The 13,962-nt window shown below is 46.8% G+C and overlaps 1 protein-coding gene across 1 annotated transcript in view; it reads right to left on the reverse strand.

Moving 5' to 3' along the window:
- The window catches only part of LOC130294126 (neural cell adhesion molecule 1-like), a 48,555-nt gene that overhangs the window by 11,952 nt on the left and 22,641 nt on the right, over positions 1 to 13,962 (reverse strand). The window contains exons 7-8 of the mRNA XM_056543604.1: positions 11,347 to 11,510; positions 10,668 to 10,851 (exon numbers count right to left, since the gene is read on the reverse strand). Coding sequence (XP_056399579.1) covers positions 10,668 to 10,851; positions 11,347 to 11,510 — 348 coding nt within the window. The remainder of the gene's footprint in view (positions 1 to 10,667; positions 10,852 to 11,346; positions 11,511 to 13,962) is intronic.

The raw sequence follows: 13,962 nt of genomic DNA on the forward strand, positions 1-13,962 counted from the left end.
GCAAGAAGAGGAAGAAGGCACAAGGAGTGAAATTTGTATTTTCTTCTTTCCAGCAACCTGGGTCGGCTGAGAAGTCAGCTCAGGGTGCTGGGTCCCCCAATCTGCCAGACCCCGTTTCTGTAGTGGAGCGGGGCCAGCATGGGGGATACAGTAGTGCACCCAAAATGGCCGCGGGTGCTATAGAAAAAAAAGGGCACCCTCCTGTGAGGGGGGAGGGTGTCCAGGCACCAGAAAATGGCGGCAGTTTCTCCCGTTCAGGGGGCGGTCCCCGGGTTGAAGTGAGCGGTACAAGTCCTGGCGCTGCAGGGCACTCCCCTGTGAGGGGGGGGAGTGTCCGGGCACCAGACCTTGGTGGTTCAGGGGGCGGTCCCCTATGTGCGGTTGGTACCGTTTCTGGCGCTGCGGGGCACTCACCTGTAAAGGGGGAGGTTCCCTGCACGTCAGCTGCAGTAGGCGGGGCAGGAGTGCGTCCGGAGGGACAGCTCCTGCCAAAATCCATGACTTCGTGTGAGGGGGCGGTGCCATCCATATCAGAGGCGGAGCCTGTGTCTGCACCCCAGAAGACTGGAAATGCAACCTTAGTCCTGAAACCAGCGACCCTTATACATAATGCAATAGACCCAGCCAGCCCAGCCTGTAATATACAGAGTGTAAGCAAGAGTGAAAGTGAGAGCAAAAATGTGTGGAAAAATGGTAATGTCCAGAGTGTGAGTTATGGTAGTGCGCATGGGAGGAGTTGTAGTAGCAGTGTGGATGAGGGGTGTGCAAGTGGGGTGCAAGAGAGAGGTGCAAGGGGAGTGCAAGAGAGGGGTGCAAGGGGAGTGCAAGAGAGGGGTGCAAGTGGAGTGCAAGAGAGGGGTGCAAGTGGAGTGCAAGAGAGGGGTGCAAGTGGAGTGCAAGAGAGGGGTGCAAGTGGAGTGCAAGAGAGGGGTGCAAGTGGAGTGCAAGAGAGGGGTACAAGTGGAGTGCAAGAGAGGGGTACAAGTGGAGTGCAAGAGAGGGGTGTAAGTGGAGTGCAAGAGAGGGGTGCAAGTGGAATGCAGGTGAGGAGTGGTAGTGGAATGCCAGAGAGAGGTTTGACTGACACCTCAGCTAAGAACAAGGGTCCTGGTTTGGGATCTGGGTCAGGTCCTGGTTCGACTGCCCCCCCGGTAGTGTCTGCTTCTCCCAGAAGCTATGCCAGAGTCACTGCCGGGGGATCAGGGGGATCCCCATCTCCATCTGGCTCTGGGGGTCACTTGCAACAGCGCCTCCTGGAGGCTCTACGTAGGGGAGACAGGTCAATCCATGTAGAGGGGAGGGGTGAGGTTGACCTGTCTTTTTGGATAGAAAGACACGGCTTAGGCGCCTTCCGAGAACAAAACGGGGAGGTGGTCTGGTCCCTCCCGACATCCGGGCAGGAAAGTGGCCGTAGGAATGTGGTCCGTTTAGTGTGGAGGGGCGAAGATGCATGTCCGCCTCGGGGTAAGGTGGTTGAGCTCCTCCTCCGGATGGAATTCAGGGCAAGTGACATCTTTGCCCTGATCCACCCCTACGGTACTTCCGAATTTGACATCAGCTTCGTTCGGCCGGAGGGTTTGGAACTCTTCTGGTCGAACTATGAGGTGGTGAAGAGTGAGCCCGGCTGGCGGGATTTCGCCGTAAAGGCGATATCCCGTCAGAATCTGGCCAAGAAAGTGACCGTATTGACACGTAACGAGTCACTATCTTGCTATGACATCATGACCTGGCTCAGCAGATATGGTAATGTGACGGACATGCCAAAAAAGAACTATGACGAACATGGGATCTGGTCTGGGGCCTGGACGTTTTCCGTCAAACTGAAGCGTTCGGGGAGCACTGTTGCCCACATCCCATCAGCTGCTTTTCTTGGGAGAGACAGAATCCAAGTTTTCTACCAGGGGCAGCCCAAGGTCTGTCACAGATGTGGCAGCCCCACCCACTTTAGCGCAGCTTGTACCGTGCAGGTCTGTGCACTGTGCGGTGGGGTAGGTCATCTTGCCGCATCCTGTAGGCAGATCCGGTGTCATCTGTGTGGTGTCTTAGGACACCCTTTCAGCCGTTGTCCTAGCGCTTTTGCCCGGGCAACTGTCACCTTGGCTGGGGAGAGCAGTAATGTTGCCTCAGCTGGGGAGGGCACGAGTGCGGGTGAAGGTGCAACAGGGTCAGTGAAGAGGAAAAGTCCCGCCAAGCTGAGGCGGGAGGCTAATCGCAGAAGGAGCAGGGAACTGGAGAGTTCCCATGTGGCAGGGGTAGCTTCTGACCCTGCTCCAGAGGTTAGTCCTGAAACTGCTGAGGCCCTGGAGGAAAATGTGCTGGAGGAGGAAGCGAGGAGAATCTGTGGAGAAGAGGGCAGCAAGGCCGATCTTTCCGATTCCTCCCACTTTGAAAGTGTGGATGAGGAGGGTGAAGAGCGGCCAAAAAAGAAGGGCAATAAAAGGGGAAAGAAGAGGTCGGAGCCCTCTAGTCCCCGTGCTACGGACCAGGTCCCAAGCGGAAGCCTACCTGCCCCCCCTCTGATTGATCTGTCTAACCGGTTCTCTGTCCTTGATGACATCTCCTCCCCCTCTTTGGAGGGGGTGGTCGAGGATGGGGTACCTGAAGTGGGGGAGCCTCCGGGGGGAACTGGGCCCTGTCCTGATGGGGCAATTTCCTCAGGGGATGGGGCCAAACCAGAGCCAGACGGAGATGGGGATTCAAAAATGGACCAATCAGAGTCTAAAAAAAGGCTAAAAGAGAAAGAAGCCTCCTCGTCTGGGGATGAGGGGGTAAAGAAAAGACAGAAGTGAGGGGGTTAGGGCCGTCTAACTCAATCACCCATGATGGCGGCACTCACCCCATTGACGCTGGCATCTATTAACTGTGCCAGTATAAAGTCTGATACGGCTAGATTCGCAGCCTTTGATTTTCTCGGCCGTGTTGAAGCCGATATTTTGTATCTGCAGGAGACCAGGTTGTCAGATCTTGCCTCCCTGGTAAAAGCCAGGAGAGAGTGGAGGTGCGGGCCCTCCCACTGGTCTCTTGCGGCTGAGCCGTATAGTGGGGTGGCGGTCCTTTTTACCGCTCCGGTTGAATGCAGACGGGTTATTGAGTTAGAAATGGGGAGGTGCCTGATCTTAGATGTCCTCATGAAGGGACAGGAGCTCCGGCTCATTAACATCTACGCCCCACAAACCAAGTGGGGCCGCAAAGATCTCTTTATGAGGATCAAGCCCTTCCTTTTTACTAGCCGGCAAGTGATCTTTGGAGGGGACTTCAATACTGTCACAAGGTCCCAAGATAGGAGAGGTTCCAATGGTCCGCTGGCTTACGATAGCATAGCTCTCAATAATATAGTTAGGGAAGCTCGCCTAGAGGACACCCACATCCGGAGCCCCTCAGGCCACGCGGGTTTCACCTATCATCGAGGTAGCTGCAGGTCTAGGATAGACAGGTTTTATTTAAAGGAGGAAGCCGTCTCTTCCGCAGTGTCCGTGGTTGAGGTGGAGTTCTCCGATCACTGTATGATTTTGTTTTCCTTGAATGTTTCAGAGACCCCCCGGATGGGTAAAGGTTATTGGAAGCTGAATTCGTCCCTCCTGGAGGAAGCGGAGGTAAGACAGTCCTTTGAGGATTTTCTTCAGAGTCAGGTACCTTTACTGGACCTTTGTAGTAGTAAGTCAGAGTGGTGGGAGATATTCAAGAAGCGGGTTGCGGGGTTCTTCCGCCAGCTCTCGAGCCTCAGGTCCCTGAACAGGTATCGCCTGTATCAGGGACTGAGGAGGAAACTCGAGCTTCTCGTCTCGACTGGAGGTAGTCGTGATGATATCTCCAGAGTGAAGTCCTTGTTGATGAGGTGTCAGTATGATAGGCACGCATCTTTGGTTTTTGAGAGGGATTTTGGGAAGTACCGCTCGCCCGACCCTTACAGAAACTGCAAGATGTCAGTGAGTAGTAAAATCATCTCAGGACTGATTGATAGTACGGGATCTCTGAATCGGTCCAGATCAGGGATCCTGGAGGTCGTCAGATCCTTCTACTTGCACCTCTTGGGGAGGAAGGATCTAGATCGGGACAAGATGTCGGCTTTCCTGGCTGAAACCATTCCTGAGCCAGGGGTAGACCCCTCTCTTGGCGTTTTGGCAGAAGAGATTAAGGAAGAGGAAGTGAGACTGGCGATCGAGGGGCTTGCCCCCAAGAAGTCGCCAGGTCCGGATGGCTTAACATCCGAGTGGTACAAGACCTTTAAGGAGTCTTTAGCTCCCCTCTTGACTGTGGTATTCAATGAGTGTCTCTCCTCGGGCACTCTGCCTAGGTCAATGAGGAGGTCAGCCCTGATTCTTCTCTCAAAGGGTAAAGATCCTAGCCGGATTGAGAATTGGAGGCCCATAGCTCTTCTCAATACGGACAGGAAGCTTCTGGCCAAGATACTGTTTAATCGGTTGGTGGATTTTGCACCCCGACTCCTTTCGGGGGCCCAGCACTGCTCTGTTCCAGGCCGAAGCACGTTAAGTGCTGTCCTCAGTGTCAGGGAGGCAGTGGAGCGGAGCAGTGCAGGTCTCTGGAAGGGGTACTTACTGTCCTTGGATCAGGCAAAAGCATTTGATCGGGTGAACCATGACTACCTCTGGTCCGTCCTTCTAAGATATGGCTTACCGAGTACTTTTGTTAATTGGCTCAAGATCTTGTATGCAGGGGCAGAGAGTTTCCCGCTGGTGAACGGTTGGTCTGGCCGCTCTTTTGAGGTTGGGTCCGGAGTCCGTCAGGGTTGTCCTTTGAGCCCGCTGTTATACGTGTTCGCAATCGATCCCTTCGTCCGGAGGGTAGATTGTGGACCGTTGGCGGGAGTCGGGATGAGTCTGGCGGAGCCGGATGTCGCCCAGAGAGTTGTGGCGTATGCTGATGATGTCACCATTTTCGTCTCCTCGAGGGGGGAGGTCGATGTGGTGATGTCAGAGGTGGACCGCTACTCGGAGGCTTCCGGGTCTAAGATCAACCGGGATAAGTGTGAAAGTCTCTGGCTGGGAGGGGGGGATCCCACATTTGATCTCCCGGACACCCTTCCGGGGCCCCAAGAATCAGCAAAAGTTTTGGGCATCACATTCGGCCAGGATGATTATCCCACCAAAAACTGGGATGGTAAGCTCCAGGATGCCACTCAGAAGGTGAACCAGTGGAAGGGTTGGTCTATGATCCTCAGGGAAAGGGTACACCTGATCAAATCGTACCTGCTCCCCTTGTTTATCTACCTGGGCAGCGTATGTATCTTGCCAGAGGCTTACTATACTAGGGTCTACAGCCTGTTTTTCCAACTGTTATGGGGGAACAGGATGAACCTAGTCAAGAGGGAGGTTACGTACCGCACGAGGAGACTAGGGGGTTTATCTATGGTAAACCCTGTGGTGTTCTTAACAAACACCTTCTTGAAAGCCAACATCTCAAACCTCTGGTCAGAGAGGGCTTTTCCGTGGGTACTCTCCTGCAGGGAATGGTTTCGGCCTTTCTTCCAGGAATGGGAGACAGGAGGGCAAGTGAAGGACCTCCGTACGCCCCATGGATATCTTCCGGCTTATGCTACCCCGACTCTGAAGGCGATACGTCGGTGGGGTCTGGGAGTGTGGGAGGTCAGGACCCAGTCAAGGCAGTTCCTTGACAAACGGGTTCTGTTGACCCACTTCCAGAAGCCTCTGGCGCTCAGGGACTGCCCAGGTCAGGATCTGAGGGTGGGGTTGTTTCTTTTAAACATGAAAAGGATCCCCCAGAAGTTTTGGGACTTGGCCTGGCGCTGCTTTCAGGGGAAGCTATATGTGAGGGACAATTTGAAGTGTAGGAGATCTGATGACCGGGACTGTCCCCGAGAAGAGTGTGTGGACACGCTGGAAAGCATGGACCATTTCCTCCTTCATTGTCCCTTTAATATAGGGGTTTACAACCGGGTGGGCACTTCCATTGGCTGGAGTCAACTAGCTGGCCTTACCTACCCGGAGTGGGCTTATGGGGCATTCAGGAACCTGGGTGGTCGAGACCGGGGCACTTTATTCTTAGTTAGCTTAGTGATTAGGTACCACACGTGGAACGCACGGTGTTTAGTGTCTACGCAGCGTAAAGTCCTCTCCGAGGTGGAGGTCTGTAGGAATATCACAGGTGACCTCGGGAAGATCAGGTCTTTGGAGTATGGCAATCTTGGTACCAGTAGGGCTTCTCTCCTATGGAGAGGGTTTTCTTTTGATGTGCCCTAGGTACTAGACCTTCTGGGTAGAGTACCCTTGTTTTGGTTAGGGACAGTGATGTAAGGGGACAGGGTTAGGGTGATAGTAGGGTCAGTTTCTATTTTAGGGATAATGGTAGGGTGAGAGGTAGGGAGGTGTTAGGGAAAGTATGTAAATTTTTGTATGTATCAGGATTGCCATCCTTCTTCCTGGTGGTGGGCTAATGCATGTGTACCATAGCTTTTTGTTTTGTTTTCCGATGTTTAGGTTGTGAAGGGCTTACAGGCACCGAACTTGGGCCTAGTGTGGGTTATATTGTTTATGTATGTTATAAAGTTGGTTATGGTTAAGTTGGTTGGGAGGAGTTCTAGGTTGGGTGGGTGTATTTGGTGGGTGGTGGGTTTTTTTTTGGTGGACCTGGCATCGGTCAGTCGTGGCTGGACATTGAGAACTGTGGACTCTGACCCATGTACAGAAGGGCGGGTGGTGTGGGTGAAGGGATAGTTTAGAGTAGGATGTTTTATTGTATATTTAGGTGTGTTTCCTGTATAATAATAGGTGTGTATATAGTGTATATAGTTTATATGTATAAATTGTGTACATTACATGTAATTACTATAAAAATATATATATAATTTTTTTTTTTTTTTTTTTTTTTTTTTTTTTTTTTTTTTATCTTGATTTGTGAATTATATATTGTTTATATTGTGTTTATAGTAGAGATAGATATGGCAGTCGAACCAGATGTTATTTTTGTAGTAATTTTTGTATCCAGTTGTGGTTTAGGTCTTGTGGGATAACGTAGAAAACTAATGTATATATGTGTGTGTGGAAGGGGGGAAAAAAAAGTTTGTGTGTGTGTGTGTATATATATATATATAACATTTGGTGTGCAGTGGGAGTGTTTTCGGTTTGTAATATGTGATTTTTCCCAAGTTTGGGTGTTTTTTGAGTTGTAGATTAATTTATCTTTATGCCTTTGTAAAGTTATGGATCTGTGATGCATGTGTGTGGCATAGTATTATTATTATTATTATTATTATTATTATTATTAGTGTTATTATAAAAAAAAAAAAAAAAAAAAAAAATAATAGTTTACAAAAAAAAATAAAATACAAAAAAAAAAAAAAAGGGGTGTGGTGTGTAGTGGGAGTGCTTGTTGTGTTTTCTGTGTGTTTGTGTTTTTCCCAAGTCTGGGTGTTTTTGAGTTACAGCTAAATAGTGCTATTTTTATGTTTCTTTTTGGTTATGTAAGTTGAGTATGCATGTGAGTGTGTTGTTAGATATTAGGTTATGTAAGGTGTGTTTCTTTTTGTTAGGAAAACTGGGCTGGCCGGTTAGGCAGGATTTATGTTCTTTTATTTTAAATGTAAAGTTTTGGTTTATGTTATTTCATGTTGCTGTTTTCAGTTATGGCCAAGTTGTGCTGGTTTTGTGTTTTTGTTATGATTTATATTTTTCTAATAAAAGATCTACAGGATATAACTCAGGATCAGTACAGGATCAGTAATGTAATGTATGTACACAGTGACCTCACCAGCAGAATAGTGAGTACAGCTCTGGAGTATAATACAGGATATAACTCCGGATCAGTACAGGATAAGTAATGTAATGTATGTACACAGTGACCTCACCAGCAGAATAGTGAGTACAGCTCTGGAGTATAATACAGGATATAACTCCGGATCAGTACAGGATAAGTAATGTAATGTATGTACACAGTGACCTCACCAGCAGAATAGTGAGTACAGCTCTGGAGTATAATACAGGATATAACTCAGGATCAGTACAGGATAAGTAATGTATGTACACAGTGACCTCACCAGCAGAATAGTGAGTACAGCTCTGGAGTATAATACAGGATATAACTCAGGATCAGTACAGGATAAGTAATGTAATGTATGTACACAGTGACCTCACCAGCAGAATAGTGAGTACAGCTCTGGAGTATAATACAGGATATAACTCAGGATCAGTACAGGATAAGTAATGTAATGTATGTACACAGTGACCTCACCAGCAGAATAGTGAGTACAGCTCTGGAGTATAATACAGGACATAACTCCGGATCAGTACAGGATAAGTAATGTAATGTATGTACACAGTGACCTCACCAGCAGAATAGTGAGTACAGCTCTGGAGTATAATACAGGATATAACTCAGGATCAGTACAGGATAAGTAATGTATGTACACAGTGACCTCACCAGCAGAATAGTGAGTACAGCTCTGGAGTATAATACAGGATATAACTCAGGATCAGTACAGGATAAGTAATGTAATGTATGTACACAGTGACCTCACCAGCAGAATAGTGAGTACAGCTCTGGAGTATAATACAGGATATAACTCAGGATCAGTACAGGATAAGTAATGTAATGTATGTACACAGTGACCTCACCAGCAGAATAGTGAGTACAGCTCTGGAGTATAATACAGGATATAACTCAGGATCAGTACAGGATCAGTAATGTAATGTATGTACACAGTGACCTCACCAGCAGAATAGTGAGTACAGCTCTGGAGTATAATACAGGATATAACTCAGGATCAGTACAGGATAAGTAATGTAATGTATGTACACAGTGACCTCCCCAGCAGAATAGTGAGTACAGCTCTGGAGTATAATACAGGATATAACTCAGGATCAGTACAGGATCAGTAATGTAATGTATGTACACAGTGACCTCACCAGCAGAATAGTGAGTACAGCTCTGGAGTATAATACAGGATATAACTCCGGATCAGTACAGGATAAGTAATGTAATGTATGTACACAGTGACCTCACCAGCAGAATAGTGAGTACAGCTCTGGAGTATAATACAGGATATAACTCCGGATCAGTACAGGATAAGTAATGTAATGTATGTACACAGTGACCTCACCAGCAGAATAGTGAGTACAGCTCTGGAGTATAATACAGGATATAACTCAGGATCAGTACAGGATAAGTAATGTATGTACACAGTGACCTCACCAGCAGAATAGTGAGTACAGCTCTGGAGTATAATACAGGATATAACTCAGGATCAGTACAGGATAAGTAATGTAATGTATGTACACAGTGACCTCACCAGCAGAATAGTGAGTACAGCTCTGGAGTATAATACAGGATATAACTCAGGATCAGTACAGGATAAGTAATGTAATGTATGTACACAGTGACCTCACCAGCAGAATAGTGAGTACAGCTCTGGAGTATAATACAGGATATAACTCAGGATCAGTACAGGATAAGTAATGTAATGTATGTACACAGTGACCTCCCCAGCAGAATAGTGAGTACAGCTCTGGAGTATAATACAGGATATAACTCAGGATCAGTACAGGATCAGTAATGTAATGTATGTACACAGTGACCTCACCAGCAGAATAGTGAGTACAGCTCTGGAGTATAATACAGGATATAACTCCGGATCAGTACAGGATAAGTAATGTAATGTATGTACACAGTGACCTCACCAGCAGAATAGTGAGTACAGCTCTGGAGTATAATACAGGATATAACTCCGGATCAGTACAGGATAAGTAATGTAATGTATGTACACAGTGACCTCACCAGCAGAATAGTGAGTACAGCTCTGGAGTATAATACAGGATATAACTCAGGATCAGTACAGGATAAGTAATGTATGTACACAGTGACCTCACCAGCAGAATAGTGAGTACAGCTCTGGAGTATAATACAGGATATAACTCAGGATCAGTACAGGATAAGTAATGTAATGTATGTACACAGTGACCTCACCAGCAGAATAGTGAGTACAGCTCTGGAGTATAATACAGGATATAACTCAGGATCAGTACAGGATAAGTAATGTAATGTATGTACACAGTGACCTCACCAGCAGAATAGTGAGTACAGCTCTGGAGTATAATACAGGATATAACTCAGGATCAGTACAGGATAAGTAATGTAATGTATGTACACACTGATCTCACCAGCAGAATAGTGAGTACAGCTCTGGAGTATAATACAGGATATAACTCAGGATCAGTACAGGATAAGTAATGTAATGTATGTACACAGTGATCTCACCAGCAGAATAGTGAGTACAGCTCTGGAGTATAATACAGGATATAACTCAGGATCAGTACAGGATAAGTAATGTAATGTATGTACACAGTGATCTCACCAGCAGAATAGTGAGTACAGCTCTGGAATATAATACAGGATATAACTCAGGATCAGTACAGGATAAGTAATGTAATGTATGTACACAGTGACCTCACCAGCAGAATAGTGAGTACAGCTCTGGAGTATAATACAGGATATAACTCAGGATCAGTACAGGATAAGTAATGTAATGTATGTATACAGTGACCTCACCAGCAGAATAGTGAGTACAGCTCTGGAGTATAATACAGGATATAACTCAGGATCAGTACAGGATAAGTAATGTAATGTATGTACACAGTGACCTCACCAGCAGAATAGTGAGTACAGCTCTGGAGTATAATACAGGATCGGTCACTCACTTTATATCCGTGTCCTCCAGGACGACTCTTGGTGCCGGTCGGCCCAGTACGTTGGTCGCGATGTACATCAGGAATCCTCGGCGTCGGGTCCTATAACAGGTCAGATCCACGGCCAGAAGAGTCACGAGGAGGAGGAGGAGGAATATTCCGGCGATCATCCCGGCTCCTACACCCCGAGGGGCATCTGAAGAGACGCACAGCGGTCAGTACAGGGTCATGTGATGTGTCCTCCGTTTATGTAACGTGGAGGGAACGTCGCTCATTTATTTCTTACACAATTTACTGTTTTCAGCTGTTACCTGACTGTAATATAAGTGCAGAGCTCCCCCATAATATATACATATATATCTTTACTGGGACATAAGGTGTGGTTACAGAGGAGCAGACAGGGAATGGCTACAGCAGCTACTGCAACCTCACTGTAAAGTGAGATGTTCTGCAGCAGATCTGGGTGGGGAACTGACAGGAGATAAAGAGCCCAGGACAAAGCAATGCATTCTGGGAATTGTAGTACTGAACAACTGCTCAACCAGGAAGTGCAGGACTAAGACTGAGAACAAATCGATTCTTAGTGTTCTGAGATCTGGTCCGACAGGTGAGTAATTCTAGAATCCTCTGCAGCATTTCTGTCTGAGTCCCCCTTTAATGTCCCCTTGGGGGCTCCCGGCGGGGTTCTTACCCAGGACCTGCAGGATCAGCGTGGTGTTGTGCTCCCCGTAGCTGTTGACAGCGTGACACGTGTATTCCCCCTCATCAGACTTCTCCAGCTCAGTGATGGACAGCTCCAGCCCGTCAGTGCTCAGAACGTACTTCTGCCCGTCCAGAGGAACCTCCGCATCCCCCCTGTGAGCACAGGACATCAGTACAATGTACCACAGCTGGGTATCTAAGCCTACCATGTGCGATACTGCCTGCTGAGATGTGTATCTAATCCTATCATGGGCGATACTGTCTGCTGAGATGTGTATCTAATCCTATCATGTGTGATACTGCCTGCTGTGATGTGTATCTAATCCTATCATGGGCGATACTGTCTGCTGAGATGTGTATCTAATCCTATCATGGGCGATACTGTCTGATGAGCTGTGTATCTAATCCTATCATGGGCGATACTGTCTGATGAGCTGTGTATCTAATCCTATCATGGGCGATACTGTCTGCTTAGCTGCTGTATCTAATCCTATCATGTGTGATACTGTCTGATGAGCTGTGTATCTAATCCTATCATGTGTGATACTGTCTGCTGTGATGTGTATCTAATCCTATCATGGGCGATACTGTCTGCTGAGATGTGTATCTAATCCTATCATGTGCGATACTGCCTGCTGTGATGTGTATCTAATCCTATCATGCGTGATACTGCCTGCTGTGATGTGTATCTAATCCTATCATGTGTGATACTGCCTGCTGTGATGTGTATCTAATCCTATCATGGGCGATACTGTCTGATGAGCTGTGTATCTAATCCTATCATGGGCGATACTGTCTGATGAGCTGTGTATCTAATCCTATCATGTGCGATACTGTCTGCTTAGCTGCTGTATCTAATCCTATCATGTGTGATACTGTCTGATGAGCTGTGTATCTAATCCTATCATGGGCGATACTGTCTGCTGAGATGTGTATCTAATCCTATCATGGGCGATACTGTCTGATGAGCTGTGTATCTAATCCTATCATGTGCGATACTGTCTGCTTAGCTGCTGTATCTAATCCTATCATGTGTGATACTGTCTGATGAGCTGTGTATCTAATCCTATCATGGGCGATACTGTCTGCTGAGATGTGTATCTAATCCTATCATGGGTGATACTGTCTGCTGAGATGTGTATCTAATCCTATCATGGGCGATACTGTCTGCTGAGATGTGTATCTAATCCTATCATGGGCGATACTGCCTGCTGAGATGTGTATCTAATCCTATCATGGGCGATACTGTCTGCTGAGATGTGTATCTAATCCTATCATGGGCGATACTGTCTGATGAGATGTGTATCTAATCCTATCATGTGCGATACTGTCTGCTTAGCTGCTGTATCTAATCCTATCATGTGTGATACTGTCTGCTGAGATGTGTATCTAATCCTATCATGTGCGATACTGTCTGATGAGCTGTGTATCTAATCCTATCATGGGCGATACTGTCTGATGAGCTGTGTATCTAATCCTATCATGTGTGATACTGCCTGCTGTGATGTGTATCTAATCCTATCATGTGTGATACTGTCTGCTGAGATGTGTATCTAATCCTATCATGGGCGATACTGTCTGCTGAGATGTGTATCTAATCCTATCATGGGCGATACTGTCTGATGAGCTGTGTATCTAATCCTATCATGGGCGATACTGTCTGATGAGCTGTGTATCTAATCCTATCATGGGCGATACTGCCTGCTGTGATGTGTATCTAATCCTATCATGGGCGATACTGCCTGCTGAGATGTGTATCTAATCCTATCATGGGCGATACTGTCTGCTGAGATGTGTATCTAATCCTATCATGGGCGATACTGTCTGCTGAGATGTGTATCTAATCCTATCATGGGCGATACTGTCTGCTGAGATGTGTATCTAATCCTATCATGGGCGATACTGTCTGCTGAGATGTGTATCTAATCCTATCATGGGCGATACTGCCTGCTGAGATGTGTATCTAATCCTATCATGGGCGATACTGTCTGCTGAGATATGTATCTAATCCTATCAAGGGCGATACTGTCTGATGAGATGTGTATCTAATCCTATCATGTGCGATACTGTCTGCTTAGCTGCTGTATCTAATCCTATCATGTGTGATACTGTCTGCTGAGATGTGTATCTAATCCTATCATGTGCGATACTGCCTGCTGAGATGTGTATCTAATCCTATCATGGGCGATACTGTCTGATGAGCTGTGTATCTAATCCTATCATGGGCGATACTGTCTGATGAGCTGTGTATCTAATCCTATCATGTGCGATACTGTCTGCTTAGCTGCTGTATCTAATCCTATCATGTGTGATACTGTCTGCTGAGATGTGTATCTAATCCTATCATGTGTGATACTGCCTGCTGTGATGTGTATCTAAGCCTACCATGTGCGAAACTGCCTGCTGAGATGTGTATCTAATCCTATCATGTGTGATAATGTCTGCTGAGATGTGTATCTAATCCTATCATGTGTGATACTGCCTGCTGTGATGTGTATCTAATCCTATCATGTGTGATACTGTCTGCTGAGATGTGTATCTAATCCTATCATGTGCGATACTGTCTGCTGAGATGTGTATCTAATCCTATCATGTGTGATACTGC

The sequence above is a fragment of the Hyla sarda genome, chromosome 10 (genome assembly GCF_029499605.1).
Source record: "Hyla sarda isolate aHylSar1 chromosome 10, aHylSar1.hap1, whole genome shotgun sequence".
NCBI lineage: Eukaryota > Metazoa > Chordata > Amphibia > Anura > Hylidae > Hyla > Hyla sarda.